General features: G+C 31.9%; 1 protein-coding gene across 6 annotated transcripts; it reads left to right on the plus strand.

The window, feature by feature from the left end:
- Positions 1 to 2090: 2090 nt before the first annotated feature.
- Positions 2091 to 22071, plus strand: ABCC13 (multidrug resistance-associated protein 11). 6 transcript variants are annotated; one of them, XM_012212102.4, is made up of 36 exons: positions 2091 to 2240; positions 2757 to 2797; positions 3073 to 3160; positions 3418 to 3573; positions 3674 to 3805; positions 4400 to 4506; positions 5629 to 5686; positions 6537 to 6782; positions 8540 to 8609; positions 8852 to 8912; positions 9312 to 9399; positions 10208 to 10326; positions 10943 to 11040; positions 12113 to 12179; positions 12801 to 12918; positions 13036 to 13152; positions 13292 to 13372; positions 13454 to 13705; positions 14254 to 14355; positions 14448 to 14515; positions 14764 to 14895; positions 15129 to 15276; positions 15702 to 15985; positions 16157 to 16313; positions 17078 to 17253; positions 17335 to 17446; positions 17549 to 17602; positions 18026 to 18148; positions 18904 to 19002; positions 19202 to 19294; positions 19434 to 19544; positions 19612 to 19773; positions 19890 to 20077; positions 20238 to 20427; positions 20906 to 21073; positions 21639 to 22071. In XM_012212102.4, exons 1-36 carry the CDS (start codon positions 2202 to 2204, stop codon positions 21717 to 21719), a joined length of 4386 nt encoding a protein of 1461 aa, XP_012067492.1. In that variant the 5' UTR covers positions 2091 to 2201; the 3' UTR covers positions 21720 to 22071. The 6 variants fall into 6 exon arrangements, 5 of the variants coding, with proteins under 5 accessions (XP_012067492.1, XP_089575039.1, XP_012067494.1 ...); XM_089718913.1 differs by having other exon boundaries at positions 6597 to 6782; XM_037639044.2 differs by lacking the exon at positions 2091 to 2240 and having other exon boundaries at positions 2779 to 2797; positions 3074 to 3160.
- Positions 22072 to 22450: the final 379 nt, after the last annotated feature.

The following is a 22450-nucleotide window of genomic DNA, read 5'->3' on the forward strand; positions in this document are numbered from 1 at the left end:
GAATAATAAAAAAAAAAAACATAGGCATCGAAGAAAAAAAAAAGTGAAATTTATAGAGTCAAAAGGTAGATAAGTGTTGAAGAATGTGAATTAAAAATGGTGAAATTTATAGAGATTGAGAAAAAAAGTGAAATAAATGGCTATGAGTAAAATTCATTATTTTATTTTATTTTATAGCTAATACAAAAAATAATGCCAATATTGTTAAAATTCATGAACTAACTAATTTATTAATATCGTTAAAAATTATATAAATGGCACTTGAAAGAGTCATCGATTTAATTTAAAAAATTAAACAAACCACTAATTTATTTTTTTTTGAAATTGATTACTTTTATCATCATTATTATCTATTAAAATATTGAAAAGTGAAAACTGCACTCAAAACCAGGCAATTTTGATGACTACTGCTCCCTGTATTCTCAAATACTTATTACATTTAAATTTTTATGTTCTTTAAAAAATTCATTTAATTTGTTTAAAATTACGATAAATTGTTAAGTGAATTGACTATACAATTCTTTATTTATCTAAATTACAATAAATTATTGTAAAAAGTGAAGCAATAACTATTCGTCGTATATAAAAGATAAAAAAAGGAAAAATATTATGTTTATATTAGAAAAAAATATTAAGAAGATCCTATATAGAGGAGTATCCACTGACGGAAGTAGTAGAATTAATTAAATTTATAATCATAAATATGAATCAATATCAAATATGTTATGCACAATTTAGTGAAAAGTATATATATAGGTTGACAATAAAACAAGGTTTCAATAGTCAAATAAAAGTTATTTAAATCATTTATCTATCAAATATTAAAAGCATAATAAAAGACAAAGTAAAATCAAAGTAAGGTGTAGTATTAGTATATGACGTATGAAATACTATTGTATAGCGGATTAGTGATGTGGAGAGCAAAATGAATTCTCCTTTTTCACTTTCTGCAGCGAGAGGATCAGCAGTTTGCAAAAAAGTGCGCGTGCATGCGCAAACCTCTAGATCGCATATTCTTTCTTTTTCTTTGGCGTTTACCACGAACAAGGATGGGAATAATTCATCTTTATTTCCACTAGAAAAGCTGCCACAAACTTTTTATTTTTATTTTTTTAATAAAAAAAGACTGTTAAATGTGTTATTCGCTGTCTCCGCCAGCTCGAGCCACTGGTTAGATTTTAATTTAAAACACTCTCGTAGGGCAAGCAACCTCCAAGCTCTGGTTTAATTTAGACTGGAGATAATAGAAAAAGTAAATTATTAATAAATTATTTTCTTAATTAAAATTTCTCTTGTTCTGACAATATTTACTTTTTTTTACTAATTTCTTTCATGACGATTATATTAAAAACGTTTATAAGATATCGACTGTACTATTCAATGCTGTGATTATAATTTTACTTTTATTTTATAGGCTAAGATTGATGGAAAAATTATTAATAAGTTATTTTCTTGATTTAAAATTTATTTTATTCTCACACAAAACACTTTTTTTTATTCATCTCTTTCGTGTTGTGACGATTATGTTAAAAGCCTATATAAAATATTGAGTCCACTATTTGATACTATGAAAATGATTTTATAACTCAATCATTTTCTACTGAGATGGAATTTAAATCACTTAATTTTATTTAAAAAATTCTTAAAAAAATCTATAAATTTAAACTTTCAATTAAATACGAATTATAAATCGTTTTGATGTCATTATTCTAAAATATAAACTGTTTTCAATATTTTAAAAAATGATAAATGATTTTTTTTACCGTATACATATCGGATGCAATATAATGATATGAAATATGAATAATGATACGAGATAAATGGTAATTTGATTAACTATTATTGATTTTATTATAGTTAAAAAAAAGTTATTTTTTTAATATCGTAAAAAACCTTTTTTATATTTTGGAATAGAAGAATTAATAGATTATTTTTTAATTCGGTATAAAAACCTTTTTATATTTTGGAACAGTGCTATTAATAAATTAATTAACCAAATCCTACATTGTCAACATCGTTGCAATTCTAAACCGCATATAATAACCATACACCCGCCAAACCACGTGGCTGTAATTATAAAGGCACTAACGTATTGGCCCGAGTAGTGCGGTCCGTGGACTTCCAAACTGCAGAGGAAGTGTGTTATTTCTTTCTCTTTTTTGCTCACTCCATTCTTCCTCCGCGAAACCAAACACAAAGCAATGGAATGGAAGAATCATATTTGCCCTAATTCTCCATTTGTGCGTTTCTCTTCCTTTTCCTCTTACTCATCGTTTTATACTTCTCTGTTTGCTTCCTTCTCTGTCATTTCTCTTAAACTCATTTTGTTTTGGTCGTTTCAGAATTAGTAAAGATAATCATGCTGTAAAAAATGTTTCAACTGTATAAATACTGAATTTCGAGGAATTTTCTCTTTTATTCTTTTTTATGGTAAGAAAATGAGCTTTTTGGACTCTGTTTCTGAGTGGAATTAGTTATATTTCTGGCTGGCTGCTGAGGAAGTGTAAGAAAGTGCAAGAAAATGAAATTGTGGTTCCTTTACGTAGGAAATTTACTGTACTTAATGTCTTTTTTATTAATTTAATTTAGATTATCATATTAAAAAATAATAATTTTATTCTATTTTTTGGTGTGATTCTGTGACAGAGCTTACTGAACAATGAAGTGCAAACAATGGAGTTTAGGATTATTTTCTTGTTTGGATATTACGAATGACATTCTAAAATGGTTTTGATTTTTTTCTTTCCGGTTTTCAGGTGTGGGATGGAATTACATTCTCAGAGTGTTTTGATAATATATATCCTTTTACATCTGTTAAAGTTTTGTTTTCAATTGTGTTCTTTGAAACAAAGTGAAATTGAAAATTTCCAGATTACTCTTCATTAATGCACTGTAAAGTATTTATATACAAAGGTAAAGTAACAGTAAGTACTTAGCTGTAATTAATTTTCTATAATATACAAATATAAAATCTATACTAATTAACTTAAAGTAAATACGCTTATTCTTCACATTCTTAATGACAAACATAACTGCTGTTTGCATGAATTGCTTTTCCTTGACAATGTGTAAAGTTTTAGGATTTGGTGCAAATATGGTGACTATTCTTATAATTTCAATACTTGCAATTACTCGGAGAAGTGCCGGAAGGATTCGCAGGGTATGGATTTTATGCCTTAAAGTTGAGCTTAATTCGTGTGGTTGTGTGGAACTTCTTAGATGATAAACCAGTAATCTTTATGTGTTATGCTTCCGGATTTAACTTCCAAGTTCTCTCACCACATGCATGGTCTACACACTAAACGCTCCTGTGATCAATCTTCCTGACTTCTTTCTCCAAATTATGCACTCTTTCTCAATTATGTCTCTCTCAACTCTTAATTTTAGATGTTCTAATGCTTTATAAGGATTACGCAGATGACCTTTACAAAAAAGGTTGTGTTGCAATTTCTACCTGCCCTTGGAGCATGTATGTCATTTATGGACATGGTTTTGCTTATCAAGAAAGAACTTTATGGAGAATTTGTTGTTTATGATGAATGGCTTTTCAGAAGTTCTCAATTGGTAGTCTGGGTAAGGTTTTTATAACTTAATTTGTTCTCTGTATTGTCATAACCTTTGTTGTGCTGGGGTAAGAGTTTTAGTTCAAGTTTCTGCTCTTACAAATGTGCAGACAACCATTATAATTTCTGCAAGGTGGGCCTGCTTCCATGAAATATTTTGCAACCAGCTCATTTGTTTCTGGTGGATCATGAAAGTGCTACTTGAAATTGTTCATCTGTACAAAACATTTGCATTATTGGAGGTACTTCTGTTTTTTTTTTTTTTTTTTTCCCTACTTTTCTGTTAGCTTCATTCTGTCTGCCTTGCATGGTCCTAAGCAATTTTTACATTGTCATTTATTACAGTGGATAGCTCCATAATGAAATGGAAATATTACATTTTTGTCACTTGGGACTTGCTAAAGCATGAGTTTGTTTGGCATTTCTTGGGACTTGCCATGATTTTTTGAACTTCATCCCATCCTTAGGGGTATAACAGTGTTTGTTTGAGTAACATAGAGACCAGATCTCTGGGCATTTAGTTCCTCCTAGCAATAGAGATCCTTTTCCATTTAATACCATATTTCATTGTGGCATCCCAGGCCTAGCAAGATATCGTCCGCTTTGGGCCGAACCAACTCAGGCCTGCACGGTTTTGTTCTTGGGCTAGAACCAACTCAAGCCCAAAAGGCCTTTTGCTAGTCTAAGGCTTGCCAATTCTTATGTACTTCACTTACATCTTGTGCTTAGCCGAGTGGTATTCGCTTAGGGTGTCACATTCATTGTGTGTGCTTTTGATATAGGAATATTGTTTCATTTTTCACTGATAAATTGAAATCTCAATTATTTGAAATTAGAGGGAGGTTTTCAGATGCCTAAAAGAGAGTTCAGTTGTTTTGTTGGACATCATGTTTGGCTTATCCATTAACATTATCAGGATAAAGCAAGCATCTCAAAAAAGCAGGTATAACCACTTTTTTTTTTTTTTACTCGTAGTGTCTTTACTTTTGAATGTTGCTATATTCCAATGGTATTATTGAAGGATAACGCTAAAAACATGGTCATAGATAAAATGTGCGCAAAATCATGCTCTTAACGAACAAGTGTGTGTGTGTGGCTATATTGTTAATATTATTATTGGCCTGTTCGAATGTCGTTGTGGAATCTTGTTTAGAATATGGAGGAGTGAATTTGTCTTTACGTTCCTAAAATTGGAAACTTCGTGAGTACCAAGGACTACTTTTTTTTTTTTTAACTTGATTTCTTTCCTTGTCGTTATCTTCACTAAAACTAGTTCATTGAGTGCGATATTTCTTTGAATCTTGATCAACTACCAACTTTTCTTCATTTCACAACTTCACTCGAGATGCCCTTCCTCCGGTGTGCCTCTAAGCAACTGCATATGATGCTGCCAAAGTTGATTTAGTTGTAATGAAATGTGCCATTGTGGTTACTGACTAGTAAATTGCCAACTAAGGTGACCTTCCATTGTTATTGGAGCAACCAATGAGAAATATATTGAATAGTGAGATTATTTGTTTTAAAATGGTTGGATAAATTATTGTTAAGATACTGTTTTTTTCACATGGAGAAACTAGATGTGAGAATAGGCAACATAATTTTGCAAGCGTTTTTAGGTGTATAGTGCTAATATCTTCAAGCATCGTGGCTTCCAACATTTCCATTCTTATAGCATTGCATGATAACTGAAGTGGATTCTGATTTAATGCTCTTGTCACTATTGCTTCTCAATTCCATTAAGAAAGTATGTTTACTCAATTGAAAATCCCTTGTCTTCCTCAAACATGTGCAGAGATGCTGGTATGCTCATACACATGTAAATCATCAAATAGTACTTAATTATATCTGTTTGTTAATAATTGCTCAATAACATAGTGTAGTTGTTCAATCTTGTTTGTTACAAGCCTGTAAGGATTAAAATTTTGTTTTCCCATTGAACATTTGATTGCTGAAAGATATTATGTCCAGATATCTAGCCACTTTGTTCATTTGAGGTACATTTTTCTATGAAGTTATATTTTATCTTTGTTATTCTTCTAATATCGGGATTCATCGACCATTATAGTTCAATAGAAGATCCTCTTCTTGCAGCTGATATGGATATCGAGGGAGATGGTCACTCCGTAAGTAATTTGTTGCCATTTTAATTTTTTTCAGTAAGATTTATGTTTCTTTCATTCTTTTTATAATTTAAATTGCTGCAATAAAATTTTTAATTAATATCTCGTATTTTGTAGTTAAAAAGGCTTTTCAATAGTTTGGTGTTCTTTTGCTATTGTCATTTTATTTTGTTATATTTCTACTTCACTAGAAGGTTTGCTGAGTTTGATATCAGTTAACTCCACAAGTAATCTTTTGGCATGGACCACCATAGAAGTTCTAAGCGCATTGCATGTCAAATAACATTTATCAATGGTGTTTTCTAGGATAGGAATTTTTGGACCAATATTCTAGCTTCTCCCAGCTATACCATGTAGTTCTGGCATTTCAAGCTTTAGTAGTAGACTTTCTCTTCCCGATGATAGCTAAAACCCCTGTCCATGGGGAATAGGACTGCAGTTGTGAAATTCATGTCCGAATGACTATTTCACATGTCCATAAGGTTATTTCAGAATAGTTACAATATTTTATTTCCACCTCTGCTAATGAATTTTCACTTATTCTCTGTCTATTTTGTTGAGCAACTTGTTCCATTGTCTACATTTTAGAATTGCATTTTTTTATGCCACTTGTTCATCATCTTTCCTTTTTACTTATATTAAAAGGGTGTATGATATAGTGTCACTACAGCTGAAACAGTTAATTTCTATTTCCTTTTTCTCTTTCACAAGTAGTATAGTCTCAGTTCTTTGAAGAGGTGAGGCTCACATCAATAATGAGATCCTCCCTTTGCTGTTGTTTATTATTCATTTCCTTTATATGAAATTCAATAAACTCCATGGTAAATGATTGTACATCACATGGTTGTCGAAGGGAAACACTCGGAGATGTTGGGATCTCATGACATTCAAATCTATCACTTCTTTGTTGAAGCGTGGTACCATAAAGCAGCTTGACTTTGAAGATTTGCTTTGGCTACCTAATGACATGGAACCTTCAACCTGTCATGACAGATTGTTAAGCTGCTGGCAAGTTCAGCTGAGGAGCTCTAATCCCTTCTTGTTTAAAGCCATTGGCTATGCATATGGATGGCCGTACTTTTGTATTGGTTTATTAAAGGTAATTTATTCACTCAGGCTGAAATTCACATCATATTATAAAGCTTATATGATTGTTATTGTCAAGATGGGATACTGAATCTAATCTAAGGTCATTATCCATCCATTTGTTATTAGAGAAGAAAGTACATAGCGATTATCTTTTGCATAGTCGATCAAGGAGATAATTATTCATTTTGCTTCCCTTTTTTAAACTAGCCCCTTTTCCATGATAGTGGCTATGTATATTTTATTTCATATGGTTATGAAGTTGTTGCTTAGTTAGATATCCCTCACATATCACTCCTAATGATTTAAAAATTGTTGAAAATAGGTAAACCTATGTTAATTTTTGTGTTAACCATTTTGGTTGTTATGAAAAAGGTTTTCCTCATATTGGAATATGAGACCGAAATATAAATCAGGAGAACAAAAATAGGAATATTGGATTGCTACATGAGAAAACCATTTTGGTGATTGTCTGTCAAATGCTTCATTTTCCATAAAAGATCAGGTATCTATGATGAATATAATCTTTTCATTAAATAATTTTATTTGTTGCTTCCTTAAAGGTAAATACATTTATAATGAACTAATTTTCTCAAATGTTTGTTGCACATTGTTTATATTTATTGAGTTTTACTCATTGCAAATAAATGTAATTTAATATATATATATATATATATATATAATTTTCTATTAATTTTTTTGTTATAAATTATAATATTATGAGTAATTTATATTACTAAAAATCTAAAAGTACTTGCAAAACAGTAAAAAGAATATTTTGTGAAATAATAAACTACTAAAACAATAAATTGTTTTAAAATGAGGATTAGCTTGACTTGGTTTATTATGTTTTGAATTTATATTATAGATATTATATATTATAGATAGATAGTCATTATAATAATTAATATATTACTTATTGTTTTAGAGCATCGTCTATAATTTTGGTATTTTTTATTTTTACTTTTAGCTAAAGTCTATGAGCATTTAATTTTGTGGTTGCTTTTTTTTGATAGGAAAAAAATTTCATTCAACTTGTTATATGGTTTACTAATATAATGTGTTATATCATAATTTTATATTATAGATATATTTCTAGTGAGTTTTATTTTCTATTTTATATCAAACAATAAATCTTAAAATAATATTTCTTATTATAATAATAATAAATTACATTATTCATTGTAGATAAGTTACTTGTAGGAAATAATTATAACCAATCAAATTAAAGATTTATTAAGGGTGTTATATTCTTACTATATTTAATATGTACCTTATATTGTATAATATAACCAATCAAAATTAAACTGCCTTTATTTTTTCAACTAATAAAATTAAAATTCTTTAAAGATATTATATCCTTACTATGTTTAATATATACTTTATTTTGTATATAATATAATTTCTTAGTTTATCCAATATAATTTAGATTTAAATATAAAATTAATATAACTAATCAAAATTAAATTGCATTTATTTTTTTCAACAACTAAAATTAAAATCCTTAAAAATATTATATTCTTACCATATTTAATATATACCTTATATAATATATAATATTATTTATTATCTTATTCAGTAGAATTTAGATTTAAATGGGCAATTAATGTGACTAATCAAGTTGTCTTTATTTTTCAACCAATAAAATTAAAGGTCCTTGATGATATTTTTGTCAATCTATAAATTTAATAGGGGCATTTTTGGAAATTTCAATATTCCCCATTCCCACTTTTATATTATTATAGATATAGATAATTTTACTTTTTACAGGTGTTCAATGATTTAATTGGTTTTGCGGGACCGTTGCTTCTCAATAAGCTCATTCGGTTTCTTCAACAAGGTTTGGAGGATTTGATCAGTTTCTAATTCTGGTTGTTCAGCAATGAATACATTTTCTTTATTTCATGTCTTAGCTAATGATGGATCTTGTAGGCAGAATGATGCTATTTAATTTGGATTTTTTTATTTTAATACATTTAGATGCAAACTGCATGCATTTAACCTTTTATTGCTTTATAGTTGTGGTCATTGATCTTTTATGCTGATAAACATATGTTGGTGAAATTGGTTGTCATGTTTCAGGTTCTGCACACCAGGATGGCTATGTTCTTGCACTATCCTTGGGCCTTACATCCATCTTAAAGTAAATATCATTCTCAATCTCCAATAACTTATTTAGCTCTTTTGCAACTCTCTTTTTCTTTATTTCCTTCTTTCTTTTTTCTTTCCTTGTAATTAAATTATTGGCACTTCTCTTAAATTTATTTTAGTTGAAAATTTTGCTAGAAAGTTTTAACCAAAATAGGATTAATATGTGACACAAAAGAAGTTTGTGTGGCATTGGAAGTTATCCACCGCCTTTATTTTTGCTGAACATTTTTTTAAGTTAAAGAGTAGCATGCATACATGAAGACCTTTCTTTTGTATTTCGCTTACTGCAGGATTCTAAGCATTCTTGTCACTTAAGAATCATTTCTCAATTTGGAATTGTCTCAGTTTAGTTGATGACATTTTAACAGTAACAGATGTCCCAATTTTGCAGATCTTTCTTAGATACACAATATACATTTCATCTTGCAAAGTTGAAGCTAAAGCTACGATCTGGTATTATGACTGTAATTTATCAGAAGGTACAAATATTATGCATTTCTGATAGGCTTTAGACATGAATGCATGTAAGCTAGTGGATTGCTGTTATTATTTGACTATATTGGGACTAAATTCTTGACAATTTTATTTATCTTACTTGCAATTAATGCATATCGAATTAAGTTGAGTATTTCACAAACTTTGTTTTGAAAGAGAAGCTTATGAGGATGGATAAATTTTGGATACTAGAATTCTGCACCTAGGATGTGTGATGTTAGGGACTAGCTTTCTTGCTGCTCCAATAACAAATATTTGTCTTCTGGTAAAGTAATCAAAATCAGGTTTATCTCATATTTGTGTAAGATTTATGAATACATTTGGTAGAGCAAAATAGTAATGGCATGAAAAACACAATAGAAATGTAAATTTTTTGAAAAAAAGATTCATGATGACCTACCAAATTAAGTATAAGTGCGTTGTGCTTTAATAATTAAAACTATTTTCAAATCTTCATGTAGGCAGAATAATTATTTGCTGAATTCTTTCTCACTGTCAAATTCAAATTCACATAGTTCCAAATTCTTTTAGTTAAATTTGACATCCTTGTTGTTCTAGCACTAATTACTTAGTGTATATCTTTATCTGCTTGTTCACTATACAAAACTCTACGTTTTTTGGTAGGAATTGAATTATTTGTTGTAGCTCACAAGTGGATGTGATATTTCTGTTTGAAAACCTATTGTTGATTCTTCTTTAGGATGTTAGTTTTCAGCTTGCTTTGTGTATTATTACTTACCAGTTACCGCTGCTTTATAATCACTATGACATTCATTAATACTTTTATCTTAGTGCCTAAGTGTTACCCTAGCAGAGCGATCCAAATTTTCTGAGGGGGAAGTACAGACGTTTATGTCTGTAGATGCTGATCGAACTGTCAACTTGTGTAACAGTTTCCATGATGTATGGAGGTAAAAAAAAGCTGCAATCTTATCCTATTTATGAAAGAAAATTAAATCTGTCAAATTCTGTGGTATGATTAGTTAAAGAGAAACTCAATTCTGCTTAGTGTCAGAACAGGAACTTACTGTTGGATTTAAAAGTTGTATTATTGTACTATGCAACCCAAATGACTTTGCATGGTTAGAAGGTGGTGATATATCTTTTGTATCAAACAGAATCATCCACTCTTTCTCTTGGCGTTTTTTTTTGTTTTTTTTATCTAAATGAAATACTTTCATAGAGATGGATGAAGACAGTCAGAAACCTGAATAACTTCTTCATAAAACTAGAAATGAGTTCATCGGAAATTGAAATAAATCAATGCAAAATAGTTTCTTAAGGAGTTCATATTTGGTTGGCCAGTTTTATTTTTTTTATTTTGCACATAACTTTGACTGGGAATATGTGGCAGTGATTCCTGTAACGGATAAGAGTGTACATTTTTTTAGTCTGTAAATTTGTCAATAGTTTTTGTCACCACTGGTATTTTGATTTTCTTTGCTCCATATTTTTGGTAGCAAGGGTCTATGGTGGTATCTTCTTTGTATGATAATATGAATAATTAAGCTCTCATGATATTTTCAGCTTGCCTTTACAAATTGGAGTAGCATTGTATCTTTTGTATACCCAAGTCAAATTTGCTTTTCTTTCTGGACTGGCAATAACAATCTTGCTAATACCAGGTGTGTGTTCTACTTGATGTCTCAATTTTTGCATAAAATCTGCAATAAGCACTTCTGTGTAATTTTGTTTAGCAAAATTTACTTTCTCATCATGAACATGCTAATGGCTCTTTATCAAAAGTGTGTGCTGAACATGGTTCCTTCCTATTGCTCAGCCTAAAATTACAATGTAAATCCCATGTATTGATTGAATGCAAATGATTAAGAAAAAACTCTCGTTTGCTTGTGTGGGTAGAGAGACTAAGTAAAAATCATGCAATGAAAAAAAATATATATATGTTGGTAGAAATAAAGTTGTTAAATTTAGATCTTAAATCATCATACTAGATAACCGATAACAAAATATTTGAAACTAACCCAAAAATACACATGATCACAAGTATCCAGAAGAAAAATAATATGTGGAGTACACTGATTATGTTGGAGGATAACGTGAAGAGAATTGCATTAGTTAGCCAATGCTGGTGCTTCTGAAATAGGGTTTCTAGAATAGGTAATCTAGACAAAGTCTCCTCACAATTTGCAAGAAGTGGTAAAAGTTTGCACCTTGGTGCTTTCCAGCAGAAGCTTTTACCTATATGCCTAATTTATATTCCCATGGTTCGTTTTGGATTTCCCAAATTGAAAATCTCTAAATGTATCATGCGAGTCCTTTCTCATAATCCATCATTCTTATCAGGCATCTCCATCCACACATACACAAACACATAGAGTGGCGGAGCTCGAAATATTTTCTAGTTTCTGTCATTTTATTAAATTTGATTTTTAGTGGGGTCAATTGGATTAAAAACTCTAAATTTTTCACATAATATATATATATATATATATATATATATATATATATATATATAATTTCTTTTATCAATTTAATCCTATTTTATAAATATTTTTTAAAAAATTGAGTGGGGTCCCCACTTCACATAGTATAGCGCCGCCCCTGCACACACATGTATATCATTTAGAATTATGGACACTTCTGCAGTATCACTTGTAAGTTGTAATGTTATTTATTGCAGCTTATTATCCAAGGACAAGATATATTTCTTTTATTATTTTAATATTTTTTATGCAGTGAATAAATGGATTTCTGAGTTAATTGCAACCGCTACTGAGAAAATGATGAAGCAAAAAGATGAGAGGTACACATTTGTATTCATATAATTTTTTACTCTGTTGTTTGCAAAATGAATACTGAGAGTTGGATGTATGATTATTATAACCAAGACGGTTGTTGCTGCCTTAAACATGTACGTGATGGATTTTAATATTGTGCATGAGCAGTCAGCTAATAGACATGAAGGAGAATAGTCTTTCTTTTTTTTTTTCTTGAGTCCTAGTGCTTTGTGAGATAGTCTTCACTCATCCAAACACATTTTCCCTGTAATCAACATCGTCTTTACAATAAGTAAGAAATGGTCTTTGTCCTCCAATGATCTTTCACAAATTTTTTCTAGTTCTGAGCGCCATTTCAACAGTTTTACCAAGAGCAAGAGGAATTTCAAGCTCAGTGATGATTATGCATAAATAATCATGGACTCCATTAGTGAACTGCATGGGAATAATGTAATCAAATGCTTAATGTAACCAAATGCATTTCTAATGTAAACATTACTCTAGAAACACACTTGACTATATTCCATTCCATTCCATTATATTATGACTCGCCAAATGGAACCTTGGGGATTATGGGATCAGAAAAATGCACACATAGGAGTCCTCTTTTGATCGACACTCATTCTAATAGGTATCTTCTGTCACAGGATTAGAAGAACAGGAGAAATTTTGACACATATTCGCACTTTAAAGATGTATGGCTGGGAGCATCTTTTCTCTAGTTGGCTGATGGAAACAAGGTCCTCAGAAGTGAAACACTTAGCTGTATGGCATTAATATTTTACTTGGGTGGTCTTAGATAAATACTATATATTGGGCATTATTCCTTTTCTTCAAATTCTCGAATAATTACCAATCATTATCTTTTCCCTTTCTTGTCAGACACGGAAATATTTGGATGCATGGTGCGTTTTCTTTTGGGCTACGACACCAACTCTCTTCTCTTTGTTTACATTTGGAATTTTTACTTTGATGGGGCATCAACTTGAGGCTGCTACGGTATTCTGATTGTATCTCATGTGATATAGCAATGTCAAACTTCTCTATTTATGCTATTTTTAGTATTTATTCTGTTCGTTACTTAGCAACAATGTGATAACTACAAAAAATTTAATATCTCCAAGAATCTTCGTTTCAGGTCTTCACCTGTCTTGCTTTGTTCAATAATTTGATATCTCCTCTCAATTCATTCCCATGGGTCATCAATGGATTGATTGATGTGAGTTGCACGTGTAATGTGAATTTTTAATAAATATTCGATATGCTAATTATTGATAGTTGCAATTTCTCTTTAAACCAGGCACTTGTATCAATCCGGAGGTTGAGCAGGTTTCTCTGCTGTTCAGAGTACAGACGTGAAATAGACCAAAAAGCTGAATCTCCATCTCTTTTCTTGAATTACCAGTCTGACTCTACCTCTAAAGACATGGCTGTTATAATGCATGATGCATGCTGTGCTTGGTCAAGCAGTAATGAACAGCATCAGAATCTGGTGTTAAATCATGCAACTCTATCTCTTCCAAAGGGGTCATTCATTGCGATAACTGGAGAGGTCAAATTTCAATTCCATACATGATGCTTTTTGGAATTACAGGTTTGAGAATGAAACAAAAGAGGAAAAAAAAAAAAAGTAAAAGAAATTGAAAATAGTGTTAGAGCTTTGAAATTTGAACGTGAAATACTGATTTCTTTAAGACTAAGCTTCCTTTTAAAGCTTTGTGGGTGAAGAACTGATGAATATATTGTATTTAAGAGAATAAGTAAAGAGTTCCTTGTCAATCTTAGTCTTTCTTTTCCTCTTAATAGGTGGTAATAATGTGAACTCTTCTATCTCATTATAGTTATAGTTGTAAATATTGTAGTGATTATTTCTACTTTAATATACAAATTGGGTGCAGATGCCCTGGAAAGATCATGTGCACCACCTGTTTAGGTGATTGGCACTTCTCCCTTTGTCGCACAATTTAACACATAAGTGACTGGAAGATTGTTAGCTGATACATTTTCTCAAAGCTCCAATAACATCTCTAGGATGGATCCTATTCTCCCATATGTTCCGTCCTGCGTTCTTCTTTCCCCTTCCTAACTTTGTTTATCCAGGTTGGTTCAGGCAAATCATCCTTATTGGGTGCAATATTGGGGGAAATGCGGCTTATCCATGGGTCAGTTCATTCAAACGGATCTATAGCATATGTGCCACAGGTTTATAGACTTCTCCTAAGTAGTGCTTGGGTAGCTTACTCCTCTTTTATGCAAAATATTTTTTGTCGATTTTTTTCTTTTTCGAATTTCAGGTTCCGTGGATCTTGTCTGGAACAGTACGTGACAATATTTTATTTGGGATGAACTATGAACCAAAAAGGTATAACTTCTTTATCCTCTTCAAAATCTTGTACCTTTTCTTGTGCTGGAAATCCTTATCCCTTACTATGTTGCTTCATATTTGATTGCAAATGTTCTAGTTTTTTGGCAGTCTTACTGAGAAGGAATGAGGAAGTTATGTTTCTAGGTGAAATTGTGGCACGTTTTGTCATATTATGGAAGAACGTTGTCCTGCTCTCGACTGGTGGGCTTTTTGTTTTCTTATTTTTTCTTTTCACTACTTGACAGATATTCAGATACTATAAAGGCTTGTGCGCTGGATGTTGATATTTCATTGATGGTTGGAGGTGACATGGCTTATATTGGAGAGAAAGGAGTCAACTTATCTGGAGGACAGAGAGCTCGTCTTGCTTTGGCAAGGTCATATCCATTACATATTTATTTTTTTCTCCCTTCTGAAATCAAAATCAGCTTGAATTTTTTTATTTCTTGTGACAGCCGTTCCTACATTTGTGCAGCCTAGGTTTTCTGCATCTTGAATTCTTTATTTTTGTATTTTTATCAGTGAACAGCGAACATCTTATGTTCCAATTATATTTTTATTTCTTGTTCTTAAACAAATGTTTGTCTATCTAAAAAATGATGTGCAACAGAGCCATTTATCAGAGATCAGATGTATATATACTTGATGACGTCCTCAGTGCAGTTGATTCTGAAGTTGGAAGGTGGATTCTATACAATGTCATCTTTGGCCCTCTTATGGATCAAAAGACCCGTGTTCTTTGTACCCATAATATCCAGGTATTTTCCTTGAATTCAATATTCTGCATTCAATATCTCTGTTTGTTTGTGGAACTGGAACTTTTTTTAAACCTTTTTAATGTTTGGAGTCAGTGGGAAATGAGTCCAAGGAAAACATTTTCCTGTTCAAAGAAAAACAGAGCCATTATTAAGGAATTTAACCGAAGATTCTCACGGTTTTCTCTTTAAGGAAATTAATTTTTCTAGATTAGTTCAGAAACCAGATATTCCCAATTCATCTCCAAGGTTGCAACCAAACAGAAAAGGACAATTTAGTTTTCAGAAATGCTCAGCAAGAGGATTAGGAAAGCTTTATATGATTTTTTTTTTTCTTTTTTGAAGTAATATTACTTCACCTGAAAAGGCACTGTTATGCAGAGATAACTTGTTCTGACATGATTGTTTATATGTCATAACCCATGCAGGCAATATCTTCTGCTGATATGATTGTTGTAATGGATAAAGGATATGTGAAATGGGTGGGAAGTTCGGCTGACTTGCCAATATCATCATATTCCGCATTTTCTCCGCAGAATGAATTTGATACATTACCATATGTTCAAGGGCAAGAAATTAGCATAGTTACTTCTATTGAAGGCAGAAAAAGTCTCACTGGGGAGAAAGAATCTAGCCACATTTCAGAGGACGCACAAGAGATCGTTGAAGTTGAGATAAGGAAAGAGGGCAGAGTTGAACTTGCTGTATACAAGTAATAATTTACCGCTTAGTATTTCTAGCGAATAAGGGATTCCAATGTTTTCTGGGCAGGGAATATTAGAGCTTTTCCATTTAATTTTCTAGCTGGTTGCCAAAGAAAAGTTGATCATAACTGAACCCTTTTTTTTGGATTGTTAATGTTTACAATTTACTTTTTTCATAGGAATTACGCAGCATTTTCCGGCTGGTCCATAACAGTTGTAATATGCCTGTCAGCTATTTTAATGCAAGCTTCTCGTAATGGAAATGATCTATGGCTGTCCTATTGGGTTGATACCACTGCAAGTAGTCCAGCAGGCTACTCGACATCCTTCTTTCTGGTAATTCTTTTTCCTATACAAAGTACTGTTGCTAATATGCTGTTTAACTTTATTAATTTATAGGACCTTTGCCTCATAGACCTTTCTTATTCTATATAAAAATCCATGGAATGATTACTGCTGCTGATATTATGAAAATCAATCAAGTCATGCAAGCTTGATTCTCAATATAAGCAACTAAATATGCCTCATAGACCTTTATCCACTAAATATAAGCAACGATCTTAGGAATATGGAGTCAACATCAATATAAGAATATTTAATTGTACAGCTATTTTGTTAAAAGCCTTGTAGTAGATTCTCATAATATTAATTGCAAAGTTGCAATCACCTTATTTTATGCTCTTATTTTTTGAGTTCTGACCATTGTATTAAAATTGTGCAAGGTCCATAGAGAAGTCAAATTTTCCATATTTTATCTTTATCAGTGGGGATAAAGGTGCACGTGCAAAAGTCTTGAATTTTCCGCTACGAAATTTTAAGCAACTCCCAGCTATGTGGTCTATTTAATGAAAAGTATCACCTTTTATGATATTTCAGTTATATAGAGATTTCACTGTCATATTTTGTGCTCCTTTAGTTCACTCTTGAAGGTGCAGTCAGTCAGCTAATTTAACGGTTGAGTAGTATAATGGAATTGCCTTCACTGTATTAGTGTTTCCAAGTTATTGTATAAGTTAATGTAGAGGGAAGAAAAGAGGTAAGGGATCTTGTTATTCATAAGCTTATTTCTTTCTTCTTTGACTTGGAAACTGATTGTCCAGGTTGTTCTCTGCATCTTTTGTATTATAAATTCATCTCTTACACTGGTGAGGGCATTTTCATTTGCATTTGGTGGGTTGCATGCTGCAGTGAAAGTGCACAATACTTTGCTCAGTAAGCTTATTGACGCACCTGTGTGGTTCTTTGATCAAACACCTGCTGGAAGAATACTTAACAGGTTAGAATAAGATGCTATCTTAATAACTATGCCAGTCTTGTTTATCCAGGCACATGTTAACATATTTATTGCACTTTCTAGGATGTCTTCTGATCTCTATACAATAGATGATTCTCTTCCTTTCATTCTCAATATTCTCCTTGCCAATTTTGTTGGCCTGTTGGGAATAGCAATAGTTTTGTCATATGTGCAGGTAATCATAAAATTCTTCATTTTGACTTTATGATCTATGGAAATTTCTATACTTTTTACAAGCACAAAACATTTCCTTTACTGGATGTATATGCATGTGCAGGTTGTCTTCTTGCTTTTATTGTTACCATTTTGGTTTATTTACAGCAGGCTACAGGTATATGCTTGACCTCAGGATACCCAGAGTTTCAAATTCTAATCATAGCTTCAAATTTTATTCTTCAAAGTAAATGAATAATATACATAAATTGTTTATGCTTCAAAGCTTCTTGTAATTATGCCCAAAGATCAGGAATTAGTTCTATGTCAAATGGTATTGTTCAATAAAAGCACAGCAATGTTCCTCGCGTGAAATTATGACCATGGTAGATTCCTTCCTTGAATTGTTTCATTCCTGTAACCATATTGGTTGAAATTTAAGGAATGAGACGAGTAACGGCAGGGAAAATGAGGTCAAAGTTTTAGAAATATATCGTATTTTCAGAAACACTTGCAACCTTTTGTAACAATATTGTGAAAATATAAATAGAAAACGGACAGTTGGAATATGGAGCTTTGTACTTAGTTGGAAGTTCTTCAGTTTTTCTACAGATCAACTTCAAGGGAACTGCGAAGACTGGACAGTGTTTCTCGTTCGCCTATATATGCAACCTTCACAGAGACACTTGATGGCTCCTCCACTATAAGGGCATTTAATTCTGAGGTAGAAAAAATAACTCTTTAGAATATCTACTAGCACTGGAGCCAGCTATATATATTTTTTTCCACTATGCATTAAAAAGAACCATCTGAAAAAAATGAAAAATTACAAGGGAAGAGTGATTTCCAGCACAAGTCTGGAGAAGCTAAAGAAAAAGGCTTTAAAATAATCCAGTGTCGGGAATATTGATATTAGATGTGCAGTTACAGTTACACCATTTCTTGAGTGGGGTAAACTTCATTAACTTCTTACTAAATTAAGACTTACTATCCATTTCCAAGAAATTGTGCTGTTGAAACAAAATAATTTTCCCCCTATTTTCAACATTTAGATATTTTCAGAAGATAGGGTAAGCAAGTTTTGATCCAAAAAAAAAAAAAGGAAAAGAAAGAAAAATATCTTAATTTTGGAAAAAAAAAATTACATACCTGAAGTAATCCTCATCTTTCAAGTTTAAAACTGGTAAGTCTCTGTTTGCACTCGAGACATCAGTGATCATAATTTTATGAGGAATTAGATCAAGGGATCTGCAAGATTTTCTTGTGGCAAACTCTAGGGTCTTTGACCTTAGACTGTCAGAATATTTATAGCTTTGGTTCTGCCATCATTGACTGAAGCCCTATATTATTGTCTCTAAATAGAAATCTTAAATTTCTCATATTTGTGTTCTTACTGATATAGTTGATAAATACTACTGGCAATACGATGAAATAGAAAAAAAAATTGTCTATGCACTGACAAGTGCTGGTTGTTGACAGGACTACTTCTTTGCCAAATTCACTGAGCATGTGACCTTGTATCAGCGAACTTCTTACTCAGAGATAATAGCAAGTTTGTGGCTTTCATTGCGTCTCCAGGTATATATCAGAGATGAAGATCGTGAAATACTTCTACTTTTCTTAAGCACGGGTAGTGATATGTGCATGGACTGAGAATATTGTGTGAAGCAATTCACGGTGTGAATTTCTTTTTTAATTACTAATGATGCTTTAGAAATATAAGGAGTTATATATAAACTGCCCTGGTTATTCTACTGATTAGTGGACTTTCTTTTAGTTGTTAGCAGCATTTATCATCACATTTGTTGCCATGATGGCTGTTGTTGGATCCCGTGGATATTTACCAATTAGTTTCGGTACTCCTGGGCTGGTACTCTCTTCAACCTCTCTGTATTTTCCATTTTAGCCATCAAATTTTATTTTCAGATAAGCTTAAAGCAGTGAGATCGTAGATCAGTCACTCACTTCAAATCCAGATACACATTTTGACATTTAATGTGCTTTTGCAGGTAGGTTTGGCTCTCTCATATGCAGCTCCAATTGTGTCATTGTTAGGAAGCTTTTTAACAAGTTTTACTGAAACAGAGAAGGAAATGGTTTCTGTTGAGAGAGCTCTTCAGGTATCAAGATAGAGTATGTTATTTCATAAACTTTCTCTGTTAATTACTTACATTGTTTACCCTTCAGTATATGGATATTCCCCAAGAAGAGCTTAGAGGATCACTATCTCTGAATCCTAATTGGCCATTTCAAGGACAAATCAAATTTCAGAATGTTACAATGAGATACATGCCATCTTTGCCTCCTGCACTAAATTGTGTTACGTTTACCATTCTAGGAGGGACACAGGTTAGTGCACATAATGCTGATACTGAACTATGCTGACTTTGCATTCAATGACTTGTATTGAGATTCAAAGCTTTGCAGTACCCAAATTTTCACCTTGTAAAATTTAATTCAAGCAGGTTGGGATTGTTGGAAGAACAGGTGCTGGAAAATCCAGTATTTTGAATGCCCTTTTCCGCCTCTCTCCTATATGTGGTGGTTGTATTTTGGTTGATAGCATTAACATAATTGATGTTCCTGTTAGAGATCTCCGTTCACACTTTTCTGTTGTTCCCCAGAGTCCCTTCCTATTTGAAGGATCATTAAGGTATGCTCAATCAATTTTGTTTGTGGATCATTTGTCCTGCTACGCTGGTATTTTGGATGTCACACTTTCTTCTGTGTTGAGGTTGATAGTCTTGTAGCAGTTTGAAATCATTTGATAATCTTCAAATAGTTAGTTTTTTTCATGTCCTTTGAACATCTAGGGAAAACCTTGATCCACTTCAGATGACTAATGACTTTGAAATCTGGAGTATTCTGGAGAAATGCCATGTCAAGGAGGAAGTAGAAATGGCAGGTGGACTGGATGTTCACATAAAGCAATCCAGATCATCTTTTTCCGTTGGGCAAAGGCAGCTGCTATGCTTTGCACGTGCTCTTCTAAAGTCTTCCAAGGTAAACGAATAATATTTTCTGCATCAATGATTTGATACCAATCTGGTCTTGAACTGGTGCCGAGTACTTCAGCCATGGTCTATTGAATGTAAATGTGACATTCACTTCATGAATAAAATGAAAGAAAGAAAGAAAGAAAGAAAGAGGTACAGATAAAGTGAGGTTGATAATGTCTACTAACTTGAGCAGTCGTTTTGAAGATTCCTCAAGTCTGAAAATGAAGGATAGTAGGGGAATGCTGAAATTTACTGCAATATTCAGTGAAATTTATGCAGAAGAATGCATCTATGTAATTGTTGCTTGTTTTGAGATAGGGAAATAAATTACAAACACACTATAAATTCTTGGATATTTTAGATTCAACAATAAATATTGACAGGAAAAAGTAGCTCGGTACTGGATACAAAAATTTATGTATCGTTGTGTTTATCTGTTATGAGAGATGGTGAAAGAGTACTAACACGATGTAAATTGTCAGGTACTTTGTTTGGATGAATGCACAGCTAGCGTTGACACTCAAACAGCTTCAGTACTACAACATGCAATATCTACTGAATGCAAAGGAATGACAGTAATCACAATTGCTCACCGCATTTCCAGCATTATGAATATGGACAACATCCTTGTTCTTGACCGTGGGAATGTGGTACGCTCATTTTGTGTTTTCATTTAATATCTGAAATAGTCCGCTAAGGCTGGTGGAACAATAAATTACAAGTTATTGCATCAAACAGCCCTATAAAGTTAAAGGCATGCCCTTCAAATGAACATATAATGGTCTATGCTTGTCTAGTAAGTTTGTGGAACTGAAGGGATAACATCTAAATTAAAATGACACAAGTACCATATTTTAATTAATTATTTAGTTAATATAGATCCACCATCTATTATTTATTCAAGAAACTTTTTTCCTTTATAGAAATATTTTGCTTGCCCTGTCTCCAGTATAAATAAATTTGAAAGACAAAATTCATATGGAAATTATCAATATTGGTTTAGTCAGCCAAATTAAATTGATTAAAATGACATTCTTATTTACATTAAATCTATATAAGCATGAAATTCTAAATGACTTCCATAACTTTTGTGAAATTTGTTTCTACCATGTACGATCTTAGTATAATTGTAATCAATTGTTGTTTGAGATTATCGGTACTACTCGACTATTGCAAATAGCTTGAAGAACTAACACTGTTTGTCTGCTTGTGTAGATTGAGCAAGGTAATCCACAAGCTCTTTTACAAGATGAGTTTTCCAAATTCTCAAGCTTTGCAAAAGCTTCTACCATGTGATACCTACTTGCTTAGGTCGCTAACTATTATAATTAAACATGTTTTTGCATGGAAAGTCACCCTATCCATAAACAGCAGGTAGTGATTGAAGCATTACTGGATAGTCATTATGGTTGGCGTTAATGGCATGTAATATAGGCTATCAACTTTCTGTTGTCGAAACTATATATAGAAAGACACTGTATGTGGCTCTTTAATGTATTGACTCCCTGAAACTGTCGTAGTGGTTCACTAGAGCTATGTAAGGCTATATATGGAAATGCATTTCATCACAGAAGACAAAATTATGAGACCCAAAATTTAAAATAGCGAGCAAATCTAGTATGACTGATCGGCTACCAATTGGTGTCAAGTGGGTTTAGATATAATTTCCTTTATCCATTGAAGCTGATAAAGGCCTAATACATAAATTTGAACTTGAATTTTTTTCCTTTTTTTTTTTTTTTTTTTTTTTTTTTTTTTTTTTGGTCCCTTAAACTCTATGTTTGCCCATATTTTAATAATAATTATGTTTCTGAACAAAATGAAATAATTTTGTGGTGTCTAATTATGATACAGTATTTTTATATTTTATTTCAGCAAATGACATAGTTACTTTTATATTTTATTTCACATGGTTATTTCTGAAATGTGACGGTGTATATAGGGTCGGGTCTCTGCAAACTTTCGTTAACACAAATTTTTTATCACATGAATTTTATTTATAATTTCTACGATATAAATATTAACAT

This window comes from Jatropha curcas, chromosome 1 (genome assembly GCF_041381405.1).
Source record: "Jatropha curcas cultivar XTBG-Jc1 chromosome 1, XTBG_Jcur_1.0, whole genome shotgun sequence".
In the NCBI taxonomy this organism is placed as follows: domain Eukaryota; kingdom Viridiplantae; phylum Streptophyta; class Magnoliopsida; order Malpighiales; family Euphorbiaceae; genus Jatropha; species Jatropha curcas.